The 20,477-nt window shown below is 44.3% G+C and overlaps 1 protein-coding gene across 5 annotated transcripts in view; it reads right to left on the bottom strand.

Moving 5' to 3' along the window:
* Nucleotides 1-3,821: 3,821 nt before the first annotated feature.
* The window catches only part of GPRIN3 (GPRIN family member 3), a 33,811-nt gene continuing 17,155 nt past the window's right edge, over nt 3,822-20,477 (bottom strand). For all 5 annotated transcript variants that reach the window (XM_072335206.1, XM_072335209.1, XM_072335207.1 and 2 more), the window contains exon 2: nt 3,822-12,470. In XM_072335206.1, the coding sequence (XP_072191307.1) occupies nt 10,123-12,357 (2,235 nt within the window). In that variant the 5' untranslated portion in view covers nt 12,358-12,470 and the 3' untranslated portion in view covers nt 3,822-10,122. The remainder of the gene's footprint in view (nt 12,471-20,477) is intronic.

The raw sequence follows: 20,477 nt of genomic DNA, 5'->3' as shown, positions 1-20,477 counted from the left end.
TACAGCTTCAGAAAGACAACCCCCCCCCCCACCACACCAGGTGTTGCAGGAACACAAGCAAGCCACAAGTGTATCCATTTATTAGAGCATCAGTTCACAGTGTTTCTTGCATTAGCCTTAATTACATGGCAGAAAACCTGTCTTACTCACCAGGTGAAGCTGTGAACTGTTGACTCTTTCTCCCCTTCCCTGCAAAGCCTTTGCTGCCTCCTGAGCTTAATGTACAGCACCAACACACCTGGGGTTTGGGGAGATGGGTGCCTTGTTTCTTGCTGTCCTCCCTGGCAAGGTCCAATTGACAAAACTGGTGGTTAGAAACCAGTTTCATTGAAAACCTTCTCAGATGTTTTTTTGTCCAGGTGGGTATGTTCCTGTTAATGAGCTATTGCTTTGGAAATCATGTCAATCATTTGATTTCTGAAAATCAAACTGAACCAACTTAACAATGGTGAAGTGCCATTGCATGAGAAATTCATTTTCCTGGAAAGGTGTAGAACACTCAGGAAAAGAAGTATTTAAGCCCAGCCAGCCCCTTTTCCTGCAGACTTTTCTCATTAGTATCAAATATAAAGCTATGTGGTTTTGTTCCTGACTACATCTGTTTTGCTAAGTATGCTGTCTTTTATAATGAAAACACAGAAATAAAACATACTTTTCCTCCTAACAACTGGAAATGTGATTGAACTTTTCCTTTCCCCTTCCCTTTTCCTTTCTTCTCTTTTCTTTTTTCTTTTCTTTTAGGGATAGAGTCTTTTAAGATTTAATAAGTAAAGAATGACAGCTTTTCTGGAGCTGACATTGGGTACTTTGCAATGGTAGAAAAGCGTACAATCAGTGCAGACCATCAGCAAGCAGCAATGTGCCTCTAGATGTGCTTGGATGACTATGGAAGAGGAGTGTGCCAGTAGAGGGAGACTTAAACTGCAGAATCACAGAATGGTTTGGGCTGGAAGAGCCTTTAGAGACCATCCAGTTCTAAACCTCCTCCCATGGGCAGATTTTCTCTCTGCAAGTGAAGACAGCAGCTGCATCTAGCTGGAGAAATGGGTGAGGCTGGGAGGAGACAAAAAGTGCTGCTTAAGATAGGTGAGTGAAGGAGGTATTGGAAGCTATGCTATAAGCTGGGTGACAGGGAAGGTAGGGTGAGTAGCAGGAAAAATTTCCCAGCAGAGAAGTATATAAGCATGCCACGACAGTAAATTCATAACAAAGAACACTTTAGTCAAAACTTCAGCTATTCTGGACCTTACATTCACTTCAGTTAGTTGGTAGGACTCCTTTTGCAATTTTATTTAGAAACATGGTGTAGCTCTTAGCTGTCTTACTCAGCATTTGTCCTTTAAAGAGCTGGCAGATGTCAAGATGTGATGGTCACACTGGGAGATATCTGGATGCAACTCGACCCCTTCAATTCCCCATTCCTTCTCAGCTGGGGTTGCAGAGCCAGGGAACAAAAGAGAAGCCTGCCTACCAGGCTCTGCTCAAAGCAGCCATAACTTAATGGAGCCTATGTTTTCCATAAGGATGAGTAGTAACTCAGTGCACATGTCCAGAATTTGCATGGAGGCTTCTCCCTTACTTTAAAACTTGCTAACCTAAGCAATCTTCTCATTAATTATTAGCCCAGTAAGTCTCCTTAAGAAGAGACACAAATGGGAGAGAAGAAACACAAGCATCTCCTTAATCACAGAAGGAACAACTTACTGGACAGTCTCACCTCTGATGCTTCCTGGGTGGACTTCATCTCTTCTCCTTCCCGAACCCTGACTCAGCCCTGCAGTCCCAGCCCTGTGCAAGTGTGTCTGACTGGCAGAACCCAGCAGCCGTACCTGTGCACAAGCCATTTTATAATAAGTGCTGAGGAAAGTGTGGGTGCTCAGTGTCTGTGCCCTAATTGCCAGAGTATTGTCCACTGGCCTACGATAAACATGTCTTTAGCTGCTCATCTTGCTTATGCCTTTCTGATGTTATATAAGTGAATTTAGAAAAAGAGCACTGCCATGAGCAAGCTTCTATGTAGGAAAAGAAATAAATAGAATTATGGAATTAAGGCAGTACCTCACCATGAACAACCCAAATCCCTGCAGTCCACTGCAGGCTATTAGAAAACATCTTTTAAATTGTATTTTATAAGTTAATCCACCATGGAGATGGAAAAGCAAAGGCAAATTCCTTTGCAGACTGGCAACCATGCTCCCAGGCTGCTGGTTCCACCTAACTTGACACTTCTAAGGGCAAAGAACAATTCTTTATGAACAGGGTGCACTGCCATACAGCTGGACCCTCCATCGTACAAACACTGCTGAACTACGAGCAGCAGTGCTGTGTACATAAATGTTTCCTGATTTGCTCTGGCAACTTTGTGTCCATCCATGCATTTTTCCATTAATAGTCACAGCTACCTACTGCTACTTGCCTACTACTATGCTGGCTAACAGATGTCTAAATAACAGTGGCTTTCTTTGCAGAACTATCAAGCATCCATAGGTCTCCATGGCCTGACCTCAGCAGGAAAAAGGAACACTCCACATTTTTTCACAGATGAGGGTGTATTTACCTAAATACTTGATTGCAGATTTAAGTGCCTACATTTTAAAACATTGGCTTGTGAAACTAGTGATTTGTGGTTCTCAAAGGAGCACTCTGAAATGTGATGTGGAAGCATTAAGGTTTCCACTCACAATTCTACTACTTACTGCAAAGTGTTATTGATAGAGTTTGAATCCCCAAAGGTGGGGCTGTTTCCTTGTTTGGTTATAGAAGCTGAGCAGGTATCCTGGGATCTCGTGCTGCTAGTCAGAAATCTGACCCCCCTCAGGAAATCAATTCATGTATGAACCAGAAGCTAGACATATCCTTTACATTTGCAGGCACTACCTCACTGAAACAAATCTGTTAGATGGTCTAAAATCTGTATCAGATGGAAACTGTGCACTGGTGACACTGAGTTTGATGAGATGCTAGCTCTTTTTCCTTCACAGGAGTGAGCACTGGTTTGTTTTCTGCTGAGGTAGAGGATCTAAAGGACTTTTCCTTGCTGCAGTAAGACTAGAAGGATGAAGCAGAAAGAGCTTTCAGAGGCTTTCTTGCCTCCTAAGGCAGCCTGCCAGTTGCAGCATGCAGATGGTGAATCCACCCACTGCAGGGAAACACCATGCTCCTGGCAGGCTGCAGTCAGGACCAATCTTTGGCAATCACTGGCATGCAGGAACCTGAGCCGTACGATGAGGAATCCAGCAAAGTTCATTAATAAAATACCCTGCACAGGGCAATGAGCTGAAGCAATTGGAGCCCTCACAGCCAACCACAAGTATAAAAATGAGTTCAGAAGCACGTTTAACAAAACAGCTAATCATTGTTTTGGGGAAGACAGCTCCAACTTTGGAAAGAGAGCCACAATTTGCACTGCAGAAGAGTCACTATGTAACCACACTTCCCAAAGATCCATTTCACTTCTTTCACTTCTCTGAGTGTGGCAAGGTAGGAAGGTAGGAAATTTTCTATATTCCCCAAGTTATAGCCATAGAAAAGATTAAGCCTGGATACAGCACTCATGTCCTCTAGCAGTAGATAGAAATGTGGAAATACTGCACCTGTAACATCATTGGATCAAAATACTTTGCTGCCATTGTCTGTTATCTTACACCATTTCATACCTTGAGATTAAACTTCTGTTTCTCTTAGGTGCAGAGGAGGTTCAAGTTATTCTGATGCTGATGCTCCTGGCACCTCACACCATTTGTTGTGTGTATGCACCTTGGATGTGGGGATGTCCTTTTCTGTCCATATGCCAGCCTACAAACAGAGACCCAGAATAATTAAGACAGTGTTCATTTTATTGTACTCAGCATGGAGACCAGAAAATGTAAAACAGCAAAACATTAAATTCCTAAGGAACTCAATCAGGCGAGCAACACTGCTTTATATCATTATACGACTTCTTCACATGCAGACTTCTGTTGGTATGTCTCAAATAAACGCCACGGTACATCTGGAAGCCTAAAACTAGCTTTACTTTGTACAGTACATCACATTCAGTCAGTAAAACTATAAAAATAATAAAACCACAATAACATTAGTCATCATTAGAAACACCAAAACTGTTTTTCTTCTTCTGCCGACTGATTTACGGCCATCCGTTTTATGGTGCTTGCAACGGCCAGGAATTCAGAGTTCACTCATCCCCTCTCCCTTTAGCTCTGTACACAAACTCCCATCCCTTTTCAGTGTGCTACTGAGACCTTAACTTCAGACCTGAGGCTTGATTGTATATACCAGGAACATTTGGACTTTATTTTTCCCCATTACTGAAACTTCTCATGGCAGCATCTAAACCTGGGTTTAATGTACTTGAAACTACTCATCATGAACTGAGATGCAGGATGTGTTTTGGGGAGAATCTGCTAACAGATGGATCAACTGTTGTAGTGGTGTTGCTAAGAGGCATCTGAGAGACTTGTATGTTGCAGCATACAACTGTTGGAGACTTTGCTGGAAGAGCTGTCATTTATTTCTATGCCAGAGGTCATCACTCTATGCAGAAACTTAACAAAACCTCAAAGCGACTCAGTTCATATTCTGTCCCTAATGAGCTCAGACGCCTGCTGTCACCCACAGCCTTTGTGAAGAAACCCATTTGTATATTCAAGTATCGGTTTCCACAAAGCTCTGAAGTCAGCCACTCTGCTTTTTGTTGACAGACTCAACACGGAGCTTGGCCAATTGACTTTTGTTAGCTAGAGCTCCGGGAATAAATTTAGAGACCAGATAAAACCTTTGTTTCTATTCACTACTGCAGAATGATCTAAACTTGCCTTAAAGTTGAGGAAAATGTTGAGCCTGCAGCACTCAATTAAAAACTGCAAAGGGAAAAAAGACCTCAGAATATGAGCAATGCATGAATACTACACATGTGTGCAGCTCTTCTAAACATATGCACACAATGTAGCTACACCTACAACAAACTTTCTTAGAGGAAAAAGTATTTCCTCTCAGTGTGGCGGGGCTCTATCAGCTTCTTCTGTAAAGAATCCTGAATGATGAAAGATAAGATTCACATTGCAAAACCTTTCTTTCCAAGATTTGATTCAAAATCCACATCATACATGCTGTGAAAGAAGAGTTGCTCAGAAAAGAACACAGCAGACAAATTAATAAATCTCAGAGCATCAGAAAAATGAATGATGCTCATTTCACTTTGGATCAGTTCAGCTGTTACGCTTCTTTCTTTTAAATAGCTACACTAACTCCGGTGGGATAATGAGATTTAGGCCCCTACGAGAACATTTCAGCCATTCCAATGTCCAGGACTTGATCTTCAAGCCCACTGGTTACTGCAGTACCCCACGACACCGGAGACACTTGGTAGTGTGCAGCATTTGGATTGGAAGGTACATGTATCCCTTTGAGATTACTTTGAAAACAGCAACTACTCACACAAGCATCAACCAGACTAAGAAAAAGCTTAAAATAACAACTCTAAAAAATAAAACAAAGGCTGAGATGCTACTAAAACAGGAAAAAGATTTAAAAAAAGGAGGGAGGGTTTCTTTCAGAACATAGCCCTTACCTTTCTAAATGATGGAACTGAAGCACTGAATGCAAGATGCTCTATATTGCTCCAGGCCTTGGAACTTGATGAACACTTATCTTGCATTCAGAGCTATCATCTCCATAGGCTGACTGTGAAAGGCTTACCATGCCTTGGTAACCTTCTGCATTCATTTTTAAAAGGTGTAAAGGAAGAGACATGGAACAAGGCAATGGAGAATCAGCCTAATAAACTAGCAAGATTTTCAGTTATACACTTTTACACTTATAAAAACTTTGCTAAGTAGTAAAACACTGATATGGTAGATTCCACCAAACCTCCAAAAGGAATTTTCCATCAACTTCAACACCGATTTTCATTTGCATTTCCGTTTCTAACTGTAACACTTCAAAGCAGTCACGACACTGAAGATAAAAGCCAGCATTATCTTTAGAGCATATATTTCCTTTTTCTGAATCTCCTGAAGGTACTTCTCCAAACAGCACATTTTCCAAGCTCTTACGTGGTAGTAGCAGTAATAAATGGAGGTTGTTCACCTACTGATATCACCAGTTACTTCATAAGATCAGTTTTATTGAATCATATTTGCATATATCTATACACACTAGCAAAATATACAGCTTTTTCAATAGTTCATTTTCCTAATAGCCATGGGACACTTAGAACATAAAAAAATGCGTGAGCTCAGAATGAACAAGTGGGATAACTACAAAAATTAAGCAAAACATTGACTTTAAGGACACAGAAATATCTCCATGAGGAACACATATCACCTAAGTTTTAGTTGTCATTTGGTCTTTCATTCCCCACTTTTCTCAGCAATCCCTTCTTAACTGTTCCAAGGAAGGTTTCCTACCTCTGGAATGGGGAAGACAGGTATTTTCCTCCTTGCCTCCTTATCTTTCCTCACTCTGTTTTTCTAAGCCAGCAGAGGTCAGAAGAACCAAGTCAACAGAAATGAGGCAAGACTTTGACACTTGTGCCCAAGGCAATGTGAAACCAGCAGACATCAACCAAGTGCACAGACAGTGGGAGTCATCATAGCCTCAAATGAAACCCAGGCCAGACTACAAACTGCCCACAGCAGGGTTCCCTTTCAATTCAGCTTTTGTATTGGAAACACTGAAACACAGAAGTAAACATTGCATTCTCAATAACTGTTCTGGTCTCGGTTCTGGCCACACCAGTCTCTCCAGAAGCTCTGACAGTTTCCTTACAATTAACTTGTTTCCCTTGTCTCATCTTCCAACAAACAGAATTTAAGAGTTACTTCAACTAATCAGCCTGCAACACAGTTTCCTCTGGTTTTGTTTTTCCCTATATAGATTTACACTTGGGAAGGACAAAGTAACCTTTGTTTCATACCCTTTTTTTTTTATTATCCCAAATGGACTTCCTTGGTTGTTAACTATTCAATCAACAATCTGTGATGCTGAGTCACAGGGTAGGGAAGATGAGCAGGATGAAGGCACATGGATCATCTCCCTTTATGCTCTGCCATATACTACTCCAAGCACATTTTTGATGCTGATACAACACCAATAACAGTCTTCCTTGGCTGCTAAAAGGCCAATCACACATGAACTTGCAAATTGCTACCCAAAACATGGTTTTGTTTTCCTTCTGATAAACATACATCATCCATCTGAGGGTTCACCGCATCATCTAGATACTGTAAGCACAAGAAACCATAAATTGCCAGTGTTAAGCTACCAGGTTGCCTACAGTCTGCCCTAGTAGGGCACAGTAGAAACACAAAGTATTTTACATGAGATGCGCTGGTGATTATCGATTCATTTTTGTGTGTTTGTTTTGGCACATTATTGCTTGGCTTCAAATGCACGCCTGCAGGAGCTCCGTGTTGCTGACATTTTGCAGTTTGTCTGCGCACAAGTATTTTCACAGTGTGCAAAAGCACAATGCTCTGCTGACCAACGTGTTTTTTCCAGCTATGCCCATGCAGTTGTTCAGATGCATCCACTTGGTTATCTACCCAGCAACGTTTTGCTGTATGTCTGTATTGGTGAAATTTTCCTGGAAGAAAGGTTGCTTGGTGGGGAAAAGAGGGGGTGGAGTGACTGGTGAAGACTCCTGGCTGGAAGCAGCTGCAGGGTATCCAGAGATTCTTCCTGAAGAAGTGTTAACTCCAGTGCTCACGCATTGATTGCTAAGCTCAGTTCAGCCTCAATCAAATCATTCATACCCACATTCTAGAAACATTTTGGAGTGCTTGAGCTAAAGGATAAAGTTCATGGAAGTTGGTGAGTGAATGACAGACGTTTATTCTCCTCTAGAAGAGGACATTTGTACAGGGACAGCTCAGAGCATGTCAGATCACAGTGCTGTAAAGGGAAAGGATGTGAGCTCAGTCAGGGGACACGGTTTCACAGGAGGACAGGACTGGCAGCAGCTAAAAGGGAGCTGGCAGAAGGCAAAAGCGTAGGAAGAAGCCACACAAAGCCTTGGGCCTGGACAGGAGACAGCAAACACTGCCAAGAACTCTGGGAATCAGAGCCTGACACAGACACAACGTGGTAAGAGACACTGAACTCATCAACTAACCTTACCTAATGATACTGCTGCTATTAAACCCACACAAAATCTCACATCTCAGACACTGCTAAGAAGGTGATGTGAACAGCAGTACTAACAAAAAGACAGAATTTCCTCCTAGTAGACAGATGTGGGAAGACACTCTGATGCGGTATTTCAGATCAACAATTCAGCATCAGATGGGAGATGAAATAACGCACAGAAATGGAATGAGGAGGTGCCACAGAAACCCAAATAAACACCGGAGGAAAATTAGGAGCCAATTCAGTGCCAAAGCCAGCAGCTTTCACTGAACGAGTTTAAAATATCGTCCAATATATATACCTTACAGTGTTTTACCCCCTATGTAGGGAAAAAGGTGCCTCAACAGCTGCTTTGAAGTCTTGGCAGCTGACACACTCAGAAAATCTAGTCTTCTAAATAAAAGATGACCACCTCAGGGCTACTTCATAGACAAAAAGATAAGAAAGGATACTAACACGTGTGAGACCTACAGAGTAAGTCTGATGTATTATACTACAGACAAATAAATTATCATTATGATTTGTGAAAAAATCTTTAATGGAATAAAAAATAACTCCTATTTAACTGCAGAACTCCGCAGGTTTACAATACCCAAATCCCCAGTGCTTTGCAGAATTGAAAACTATACTTCCTACAAAGTGCAGGAGTTCCTCAGTCTTCCCTGAACTCCAATGGACAGAACAAAAAGCTGGTGGGAAACACATCTCCTAGGCTGCAAAATACTAAGCTGAGAAATGTGACAAACGTACATTTGAGACATTATAATATAGAACACTCCTGGAGAAATAATCACTAAGCTACTTCTTATTAGCAGATTCTACAACTTCTCTAATATTAGAAATACACTAAAATTGTCTCAAGATTTTGGTACTTCTACAAAGTAAATGTTTCAAGTTATCAATATAAGGGTTTGTAATATAGAGAGCATTAGGCAAAACAAGGAAAGCACAGGCTAATAAACGGTATCAAGTTTATGAAAGGCAGCAAGAAAAGCATCAAAATAGTGGAAAAAAGTAAATAAATAGATTCAGATAAGGACTTACAAGGAAAATAAATGAGAGCAGCGCAACACATTAAACACTTCGGTTCATGGACCTAGGCTCACAGCACAGCCTGCTCCTACTCTAACATATTACTATGCATCTCTGAAGCAAGCAAAAAGACCCACACTGCTTCAAAGAGTGCTTTACAGGAACAGCGTTCAGCACTGCTGGAGGCTGGGAGTGACACAGGGCTGCTGGGCTGGCACATGGCATGCCAGGAAACCTTGCTATGTGTGCTCACGTGTCTGACCCAAGCTGAAGGCACCGCTTGCTTGCAAGCACACTCACACCTCTCTCATCCCCTCATCAAAATCCCATTTACTCAGCTTCTTCTCCCAGAGAGAAACCTTCATCCCTGATCTTCACTCTTTCCTCAGTCCTCCATTTCAATGGGAAAAGAACCAGCTCTCTCAGGTTCACCTAATCTGAGCCCCTTTGCATCAACAGGAGTGTGCCTGCCTAGTATCTGTAACCATCTCATGGACTTGCCTCAGTGTAGGCAACTTAAACGAGGAAGGTTATGGTGCTCCAGGTGTTTACAGCTGTTAACCTTAGTTTCACCTCATCCAGCTCCCCCTCAGCATTTTCCCTTGCATAAGGCCTTGTGTTGTATACCAATAATTTCTGACAATCATCCTGATAATCTCTCTGCTTCTAACTTTATCAGAAGGTGCTGCATTCCCTGCAGCAAGGTGGTAATTCCTATTTGTGCTTTTGCTAAGTGCCTAGCTTTTATCTGACAGTGATCGGGATGGGGCATCATGTGGAAATACACCAGCTGTGGCAGTGATGAAGGTGTGATGGAGAGAGTGCCTACTCAGAAAACAAAGGGGAATAATTTCCACTGTTGCTGCATTGCAACCCCAATGACACAACTGAACAGCAGGACTCGAGACTCGGGGAGGGATTCTCGCTACCACTGCAGAAATCTACCCACCCCTGTAGACTGCTTCAGTCTAACACAGATGACGGAGCGGGTCGGACACAACAATTGGGACGCCTAAAATTCTGCAGCATGGACTGGAATACATTATGCTGCCTCCCTTTCAGTTTCTTATTTGAGGACGTATCTGAGGAAATGGATTTCCGGTTCTGACTGTTCTGAGCCTGGATCAGTTTCTCGTGTTCTCGTATCTGTCTCTGTAAGTGGTTCTGGATAGCGATTCCCAGCGACTCGGGATCGAGGGAAGCACCATAGACCTCCCACGTCATGCCTTGCTCATCCCAGACAACATCCCTGATGTGCTTGGATTGCTTCACCTGCACTTTCGCCTCCGTGGCCGGGGTGGGCTGCTTCTTGTTTTCCTCATGCTTTAGCAAGGCCTGAGCTGAAGAACAAGTCGTGACATGAATCTCAGGCCTAGTCTCCTTGGCCTGAAGGCCGTGCTGCTGGGGAGCTGCTGAGGCTTCTGGGTGAGGGCTGACATGTCCAGAGCTGCAGCCTGGCACAGCCGTCACTCCCACCTGCAGCCCGCTAGCTCCTGCAGCCTGCTTTGCCTCTCCTTGGCCTCTGCTCTGCTGCTCCCCACCTGCCTTCCCTGTGTGAGCCTTTCTGCTGACAGGCTCACTGCTTGTATTTATCACTCCCTGGGTATCCAGCACCAAGTCATCCTCCTTTGGTCTTGCCACAGATTGAGGAATCACCTCTGCTTTATTTCCACTCTGACATTGCTCAGAGCTGCCCAGGACTTCATTCTGCTTGGTTTCACCCTGTGTGTGACAGAGTGAAGGTAACTGGCTGCTTCTTGCCTCGTGGACAAGGCACTGCACCTTGTTCTCAGTTCCAGAGGCAGAAGCAGTGTTTTCTTTGCCAGCTACAGGCTGATGATGGGGGTGAATGGCGAGCTGCTGGGCAGGCACTGACTTTGGCAGGGCTGCAGCATCCACCAGCAGCGCAGTGTTGCCCTTATCACCACTGGCTGCATCCGTCCCTTCAGCAGCACCCACAGGCGTCGCTTGGGAGGTGGCAGCTGCTGAAGATAAGGGGAAGGTGGGCTCTGCATTTTGCCCAGCTTCAGCAGACAATGCATCAGGTGAGACTGCAGGCAGCCCAGCAGGCTGGCTTTGGGCTGTAGCAGCCACAGCCATACCAATGGTTGATTTCAGCACAGTACCAGGAGAACGTGGGGACTTCTGTTCTGAGGAGAAGCTGTCAACAAGGTTAGACTGGCTCAGTCCCCCACTGGCTTGGTAAATGATGTGCAGTTCTTCCTTATCCTCAGGAGGAGGATTCCCTTTTAAGAACGCAGCAAGGATGCTGGGGCTGGTAGAGGCCGATTTGCTCTCCACAGTAGCCACGGCCTGAACCTCGGCATCTCTCCATGTCCTGCTTGCTGCTTCCTGAGTTAAAGTGCTGCACTCAGACTGAACTGTCATTGTACCCGTTTCTCTGAATTTGGAGAGATGGGTTGTGCCCAAGTTCCCTGGCTCAACACTGCCATCATGTACAGAATGCGTCCCCTCATGGCTGAGCTGGGCTGGCGACTGGCTGCTCTGCCTTATCTCAGTTTGATCAGCAGGATGCAACTGCTCAGTGCCTACAGCCCTACTTTTTGCATCCGCAGCCTCCTGTGGTTCTCTCCTAGGATCAGTGGTTGTGTCCTTTGCTGGAGAGGCAGGCTGAGTAATAGCTTCTTCTGCTTTCCTGCCTTTTTCTCCTCTTTGCAGAAGACTTGCCTGAGAAGTAGGACAGGACTCATTACCCCCAGCTGGGCTGCTTGGTGAAGGACACTGGGTCACCTGTAGCACTGGCTGCTCCTCAGCCCTCTGAGCCTTCACAGCAGAGTCTTCCACCTGCACCAGAGCATTCACCTTCATCTGGCCACCCTGCATGAACTGCTGGGAGTTCTGTGGGGCCGGCATCATGTCAGGTCCACACCCTGATGAGCAGGCTGCTGCAACAGGGGCTGGCTCTAGAGCTGCCTGAGGGCCTTCTGCAGCCTGGCTGGAGAGCCTGGAAAGAAGGCTGTCATCCTCAGGCCTCTGGGTGTCAGTGTGCTTCAGATCAGAGGTGCAAGAGGCTGCAGAACCAAGCGTTGTGCAGGGGTAGCCATTGCTGGCCCTCTCTGCAGTATGAGCCTTAGGCGGCTGCTTAGCAGGTGGCAGGTCTCCCAGGTGGTCCTTATCTTCAGGAGCAGTGACCAAGGAGAGCGTGGCAGGTCCCAGGGGATGTGGTACAGTCCCCATGGACTGCCTCAGGTATGGGGTCCGCCGTCAGCTTCTCCTGGGAGCCTTCTTGCAGGACAGTGGGTCCAACGGGCAGGCTACCAGCAGTATTTTGCTGCACAGGAAGGACTAACCTGTCAATGAAAGAAATGTAGTGTTAGCCACATTCAGATTTAAGAAGAAAAAGTACTAAAAATATTTATTTGACAGCTTGGAAATAAGTACTAGTAGGTAGGGTAGAAAGAAAAACACCTAATTCTGCTTTAAAGACGCACACACACACAAAAAGACTCAGATTTCAAATCTCTCTCAATTCTGAGGTCTGGATGTCTTCTCCATCCATTAGAACAAGAGAGAATGGTTTCAGTGCAACAGGGAACAATTTTAAACTAAAAGAGATGAGATTTAGATTAGGATGTTAGAAAACTGCTCTGCTCAGGGACTGGTGAGGCACTGGCACAACTGTCCAGAGAAGCTGTGGATGCCCCAGCCTTGGAGGTGCTCAAGGCCAGGTTGGATGGGATCCTAGGCAGCCTGAGCTGGTGAGTGGCAGCCCTGCTGGTGGCAGAAGGGCTGAAACTAGGTGTGCTTTGCGATCTTTTTCAACCCAGCCCATTCTGTAATTCTAAGACAATGCTAGGGACAAAGAGAAAGAGGGATGAGCAGAAAGGGAGGCAGAATGGATGTGGAAGTCTGAGGGAAAATACTTAGCTACAAGAGGCCACAAAATAAACTCTGAGGTGAAATCCTCTATCAATCTGTCTGTGGAAGATGAAAAATAATACCTTGCCTGCTGTGAGCAGGTAAAGATCGGATCTGTTTCCCTGGATCCCTGGGACCTGAACAGTCTCACTCCTTCGTTGTCCATCCTCACCCCCTTCCACTCACAGAGTCCTTCCCTCCCTCCACTGTCACCAAGAAAATGCTCACACTAAGCAACAGGCCAGCTCAGACTAACATGCACAGAGTTACTCTCTGATAAAAAGAATACAGAGGGAAGATAACCTGCTGAGTAGTATGGATGAATGAATGCCAAGAGAAGCTACTGTGCCGCAAAGCCAATGCCACAGCCAGTGAAACAGTGGGGAGGGACTTTAACCAGGTGGAACAGAGTTGTCCAGGTTGAAATCTGGCCAGGACTGCAGAGAAACTGTCACTTCAAGCAGAAGATGACCTCAAAGCGTGCTTCTCAGCTGGGGGCTTCAAGAGCACTCAGCACTGCCCGGCTCAGGTCCTGCTAGAGGTCAAAGTACCACCCCACTCTGTGTTTGCAGAGCAGTGGTGAACCAGTAATCAAGTCCCACTTTGTTCTTATTATAAATTGCAACCATAGTGTGGGGACTGGTTGGGCATTGATCAGTGGGTGGTGAGCAATTGCACTGTGCCTCACTTGTTTTGTAAAATATATATTATCATTGCTATTTTTTTTTTTCCTTCTCTCTCAGTATATAATTTTTATCCCATCTCACTAATTATACTTTGTTGCTTTTTCTTCCCTGATTTTCTCCCCCATCCCACTGGGAGGAAGGGGGAGCAAGCAAATAGCTGTGTAGCGCCGAGCTGCTGATGGGTTGAACAACACTATATTTTTTTTCTAAGAAAAGAAAAACACCGCAACTTATTACTTATTCATTAACCTTTATGTCTTCCAGATATTAATAATTTATTATTTTTATCCTCTATCTTTGGGCTCTATCCAACCACAGATGCACACAGCCTTCCAGGGAGCTGAGATCCTGCCCCTATAGGATACCGAATGACTTAGCTGCAATCTGTGTTAGCAGCCCCGTATCGCTTCAAAGTGGGTCTGCTCCAAGGCTAACGCTTGCTAAGCTGTTTGAGACGCACTGAGTTTATGTAAAACAGACTGCAAAGTTGCACAACTTTGTGACTGCCTACAAGACATGTTCGCTTCATTCTATGCTCACTGTGTCAACCAGGGCAGTCCTGAAGAAGGAAAGCCATCCAACTTCATGCTGTTGTACCACGACTGAAAGTCTAATGACTGTGAGCAGAGCAGCAGATGGCTCAGGGCATCTATTTTTCTAAATTCTAGTAGCCTCTTCTTTCCTTTTCCAAATGTCAATGCAAAACAAACCAGAACATACAGTTGGGCGGGTCACATTATTTTGTTCTTAGGTCAAGAGTTTCTTTAAAACCAACTAAACAAAACCTGGGATGAAACCACACCAGTTCTTAGGACGAGACATATGACTTGGGGAATAGTTTCAGAACAAATAAAGAAGGTAGAGCAGATCTGTTTGCCTCTCCACTATATGAAAATCTCAGAGAGGGCGGTACATAAAAATCAAACACTCCGGATGGAAGCAAATTGCCTGTGCAAATCCCACAGCAGCAGAGACGCCAGCACAGGTCTGTGTGCTGCAGCTAGAAGCAGCTGTGACAGGAATTCCTCATACTGGAAGAGCACTGTCCATAACTGAAACCCACTCAAAGGGGGAATAATCCCTTGTTTTTCAGTTAAGTAGATCAGTTCTGACCAGAACTCCCACATGAATCCCTCATCTCTTTATAGAGTCTCTTCAGCAGCATCACTAGAAAGTATGTTTAAGAAAGCTTATTTTTGATGTATACACTTAAATGACCACAAGCGCTAATTACAAGTTATTCTGCTACCCATCTCCAGACGTATAGTGCCAAGAGGAAAGTCTGCCCTAATAAACCCACATATTCCTGGTGCGGGGTAACAGAGCATGACCCAGACATTTCTCTTAATATCAGAACACAGGGTAGGGAGCCAGGCCATCCTCCTGAAATATACATAATTTTATGAGAACAGGGTCTTTGTAGAAACTTCCTTGTCAAAGTCACGGGAGCTTTGTTATGGTTAGACTCTTTACTAAGCGAGGCCGATGACAGGAGCCAACAACACTGTAGTTGCATAAGTAAATGTGGTAATTATTGTCTATGTTCTTTCTCAAAATTAGTAAAAATCAAAATGCTTTATGCAAGAGAAAAACCAGCAAAAGCAGTTAATTACAGAACTGGAAAGGCATTTTTATGACTGCCAGGAGTAAAGGACAACAGTGAGGCCTGTGGGCACAGTGTATGCATGCTGTTCCACTGCCAAAACAGTGAGGATTCAAACAAACAAACAACACTGACTGCGAGCAAATACCTAGAAGAAAAAGAAATACAAACCTCAGAAGCTGGTCAAAAAAATATGTCAAGACAATTCAAGATCACTGGTACGTTTTGCAAGTGTTACATGCCTGACCTGGAGCAAACAACTAAAAATTGCTTTCATCAGAAAGAGATGTTAGTATCTCCACAAAGCTCAAAATCGGTTTTTAGTAATAGGAACAGATTTTTGACATGAATACGTCTCTCCTCCACCTTGTTCATTCAGATGAATGAACACAACCATAAGTACATCACGCCCAGCACATAGCTATTGGCAGCCACACAGCAGAAAACATGCACGGGATTCAGGCTTACCCAGGGGACTGCTCTGGAGATCACAAAGATATGGAGGCCATTTAGGTATGGTCACTGCATCCCCTCTGTGATGCTGCTGCTCCAAATAATTGCCAGACCACACCTGCAAACGCAGCAGGAACCTGTGCCTGGGCAGATAGGGATGTGGATGGCAGAGGCAACACATTAAATGCCATCAGGCTGCAACACACTCCCTACAACTCTATTGTTGTAGCATTTGGGCCCAGAGCTGGTTGTTATGGCTTGCTGTTATATGAAAGTCATACTAGGCCAGCCCAAAGCTTTGTTTGGCTCTATCCCATTTGCCCTGAGGACGGAAGAGGGCAAGATCTGATAGATGGCATGTGTTCTACTTGGGCATGCACTGCCACATTCTCTTAAAGGCTGGCTGGGTCAGTTGTGCTCCTACAGAAGGAGGAGGGAAGACAGCTTGGCACAGTGGTCCCCAAAGATGAGGAGGAAATGGATGTGAAGCCCCTGCAGAGGCCTTGTAAGTCAGAAACCTTTGTTCTGGCTGTAGCCATGCCCACGAGCAAGGACCTGCCTGCAAAGACTTGCACCTGGCCTATTAATTTTTATTTTTATCTCTGTTAAAAAGTACATTCCTAAATCATGAGCTTTCAACTCTAGGTGTCTGGGGTTTTATTCTGAAAGGTTTTATTTCTTGCTCCTTTTTGTGTGAGAGAAGTTTTCTTTAGAAAAATGTCACATTCATTCTGGCCAGCCTTAAGTCCTAACACAAACACATTTGATCCCTCTTATGTCCTTCCAGTTCCTGGACATCAGAAGCTTAAGGATATTCTAAATTGAAGGACACTATTTAATCACTACTGGAAATTAATGCACACTTGTTTATTACGCCCCTTTGTGTATCTGGTCCAGATAAAATCCTGTGGCGACGCATATCACAGCATATAAGAATGTTGGTGCAAAAACCAGTGCTTTACTTGGACAAATCCATTCCCTGAAAAGCCTCTTTAACTTTGCAAAGTGCAGAAGGGCAAAGCACAGCTCAACCTGCTGCCCACAACCTGCAAATGAAAACAGGAGTAAAGTCAGTCCTGCCAAATGCCACAGAGGTCTCTGGGCCCGATCCAAAGCAATGCAAACTGCATTGCATCCTCCTTCACTCCATTGAGCTGCTGGCCAGAGCTTAAACACACACTTCTAAAAGGCCACAGAAAACCTACTGGGAATGCTACAGTCTACTCAACTGTATGCAAACACAATTCCAATTAATTTGAAATACAACTTCAAATCTAATATTTAAAATGAAATAGTCACACACAATATAGGTAGAACTGTCAGATTTTGTTTCTGAGTGTAGGTATTGGTTGTTTGCTCTATAAATCTACAGCTCCTGTACTCTCTAGATCCTTGCTGAACTCCTGGGGGTCCAGAATGTGTTGTACCCAGCAGGCTGCAGAAGCAGCTTGCAGTGGCTGGATCTCAAATACTCTCTAGTACTTAGGCAATCCCTCATGTTCACTACTGTAAGTTTGATACTGCAATAATTACCCTAGTTCAGAAGCAAGCATCAGTCCATAGCAACCCAAGCATGACTTCAAGACTGAAAAATAAAAATAATAATAATAAAAAAAATCAGTATCAGAGTAAGTGGGCTGGGATTGAGATAAAAGGATTGTACCCAGGAAGAGCTCAAACAGATCTGGGCACACTTCTGCTCTAACTTCCTGCCAAAGGGACCAAATCAGTCCAAGATCTGTGGCAGTGTGAGTGCAGTAAGCCCAATTCAACTCCACCATGCTGTTGACAGCAAAATAATGACCTACTCCTTCAATTACAAAGATTTCCATCTAAAAGGAAGGATGACTGCAGCCCTGCTCTAAGACTCTGTGTTCCAGCCTGCGACCCATCTGTTCTCTGTGGGCAGCACCCAACTTGCCTCTGCCAGGAGATTCATGCAACAACCACTTCCAGCCCAGTGCACATCCACAGGGCCATGATAACAGCTGCTAGCAGCATCATGATATAGATTTTCTGCACACATGTCTGGCTCAGACTTCATTCCTGGTTTCACTTTGCTTTTAATCTCTGTCAGCAAATAACTGCATCAGAAGACATGCAATTATGGGCTCTTTACCTCAGTGACTACAGCTGCAGGAGCCATACCAGCATTCCTCACTCAGAGGTCCCCAGCACTGAGTTGCAAGGCTAGGATAGCTCTTCTGAAGAGAAGCATCTCCTGGCCACCCCTCCTCAGCCTCTCACAAAGGCAGCAGGGTGGCAGCACAGAGAGAATGGCCTGCTCTGTCCCAGCCTGACCCACCTTTGAGTGCTGTCCTCTCTCTGTCTCCTTGCTGTTCTGCGCCTGCACATCCTCCCTCACCCCACGTGTGGCCCCATGGGCAGCTAGACTCTTGTCATGTCTCCTCCAAGGGCTATAGCACCAGGCAAAACACTTCCTTCTGCCAAGCATGCGCAGACATATAACTACCTGCTGGAAAGCAAGCTTGCTACAGTGCTACCAAGAGCCTGGCAGCCCTTCTACTCCAAGGTGAAAGAGAAGGAGAAATGGGTTTGTGAAAACAGCCAAATCAAACAGCAGCTACCCTAGCTGGCAGTCAACTGTAACAGTTATATAAGCTTCAGCCACACTCTCAGCTCATATCCTGGATCACTCCGGAGGGGACACAAGATGTTGACAAAACCCACAGGGCTATATGTTTTCCTTTTTTTAAATTGCATGTTATTATGTTTAATCTCATTATTTATCAGAGTGTTTTTTGAACTTCAGTGTCTGACACCAGAGGTGACTTCTAAGGACGCGCAGCCTGATCTCAAGGGTAAGCCTTGTTTCACAAGGAATGAATGTTCCTGACACACGTGCAGGTGGAAGGAAGCCTGCAGCCTGCTGTCCATGTCAGGCAGGTGACTGCATTTCACACAGTTCACTGCCACTCTGAGCTTCTTCTACTTTCTTGTTACTCAATGGTAAGCTGTGTTTGAAGGACACCAGGAAGGTTCTGTGAACCTTTCAAACACCACTCCCATGTTTGATATTGAAAGTGACATGACTGCCCATCATTTAAGGGGAAATTTCCATCCCCAAATATCCTGCTATCTTTTTTCTGCCTGATAAAACCACGATGAAAATCTAACCCCTCATTAATGTATATCATACAACTGACTGCCTTTGAACACTGACTGCTGCCAAACAAAAGCTCTGTTTTTTTGAGAGAGCAGTTTAACAACGGCCAATGATAAATGCCTTCTCCCTACACAGCAATACCAACATGACTTTGTTTCAAAGCAGGATGATCACCTTCAGAGGTGAAAGCGTACTGCTGGCTCAGCACCCATGCAATTCTTGCTTTCTCTGCTAGGATTTCCAGTTAATTAGTGGCAACCAGGACGATGCGGTTTATGTAGACATACATCTACTGGGAACTGGCTCAAAACCAAACCCACATTTTGTGCAGCCAGGAAAACATAACTACTGCTTAGCAGGTCTGGCTTGGAGAAAGGGTGGCTCTGTGGGACAAAGGATGTTATCAACACACTTTGGTTCCTTGAATGCAAGTTTCCTGAATTTCATGACGACTTTCTCCTCAAGAACACTCGCCCAGCACACTGCATGCAAACACCATCATTGTGGCAGAAGCAGTCCCATCAGTGGTGGCAGCACACTGGTTAATTAGGCCTGATTTGCTGCTGATTAACCGTATTATTGGCATCCAGAGAAGCTTATTGTAGTAGCGTGGTTATTTGCCAACATAGCAAGTAAGGAAATTTTGCCTTGGATGAGCCTACAGAAGGAAGATATATATATATATATGCATAATTTAAGAACCAACTATAATTTTTAATTCTTATCCCCTGGGAAATTAAGCCTTCTTCATATACCATATTATTTTAATGAAGGCACTGGGATCAATATAGGAGAATAGTTCTGTACATAACAGGAGCTGGCAAAAGGATATACCCATTGCTGCTTACAAGCATCATCCTAATGGAAAAGAACTACTCCAAATGGCATGTAATTAGAGAAGAAGGATGCAGAGTCTAACCAGTCATTACAGTAACAGAAATTTGCTGTAGTGTGTGATTAACCTAAGAAAGGCATGATGATGATCTCACCATATCTACTCTTGCCTCCTGGCTAAAAGAGCACAACTAATGTGAATAACTGAGGCTTGCAGCCGAAACAGCAATTGCTGTGGCTTTTTTTATATATATATTTTTTAAGTTAAAAATACCTTCCATTCTTTCTGCCTCCACCTCCACAGTTGCTTCCTGTTCTTTTTTTGTGTTCTCACTCTACTGTGCTGCTGCCTGTCCTGGACAATAAACGCAGTGAAAGGAACAAATTAATCTCTGTAGTAAACCACCTCCTGCTAAACACCTTCTGAAAAATCACAAGAGGAGACACTGTGCTACAGCCACTTCTTGTCTGCTGTACGGAGGCTCTGCAGGAAGCCAAACAGTGGCAAGTTGGAAGCCTTTGGTATTGAGAGATAAAATCGGAGCAATTCACTGCTATCTTTTACAATGCTGGTAAATGCTCTTCTGAGGGCAGTGACACAAACCCATACATCCAGCTGAGGACTGTAAACTGCTCACCTCAGCCACATGAGCTCACAGTACAGCTGCAGGTGGGACTGTTACATGAGAAACTGTTGTCTAAGTCTCAGACTCCTTTACTTGAGGCTGTATGCTTT

Source organism: Excalfactoria chinensis, chromosome 4 (assembly GCF_039878825.1).
Source record: "Excalfactoria chinensis isolate bCotChi1 chromosome 4, bCotChi1.hap2, whole genome shotgun sequence".
Taxonomy (NCBI): Eukaryota; Metazoa; Chordata; class Aves; order Galliformes; family Phasianidae; genus Excalfactoria; species Excalfactoria chinensis.
This window is presented reverse-complemented; position numbering and strand designations above follow the sequence as displayed.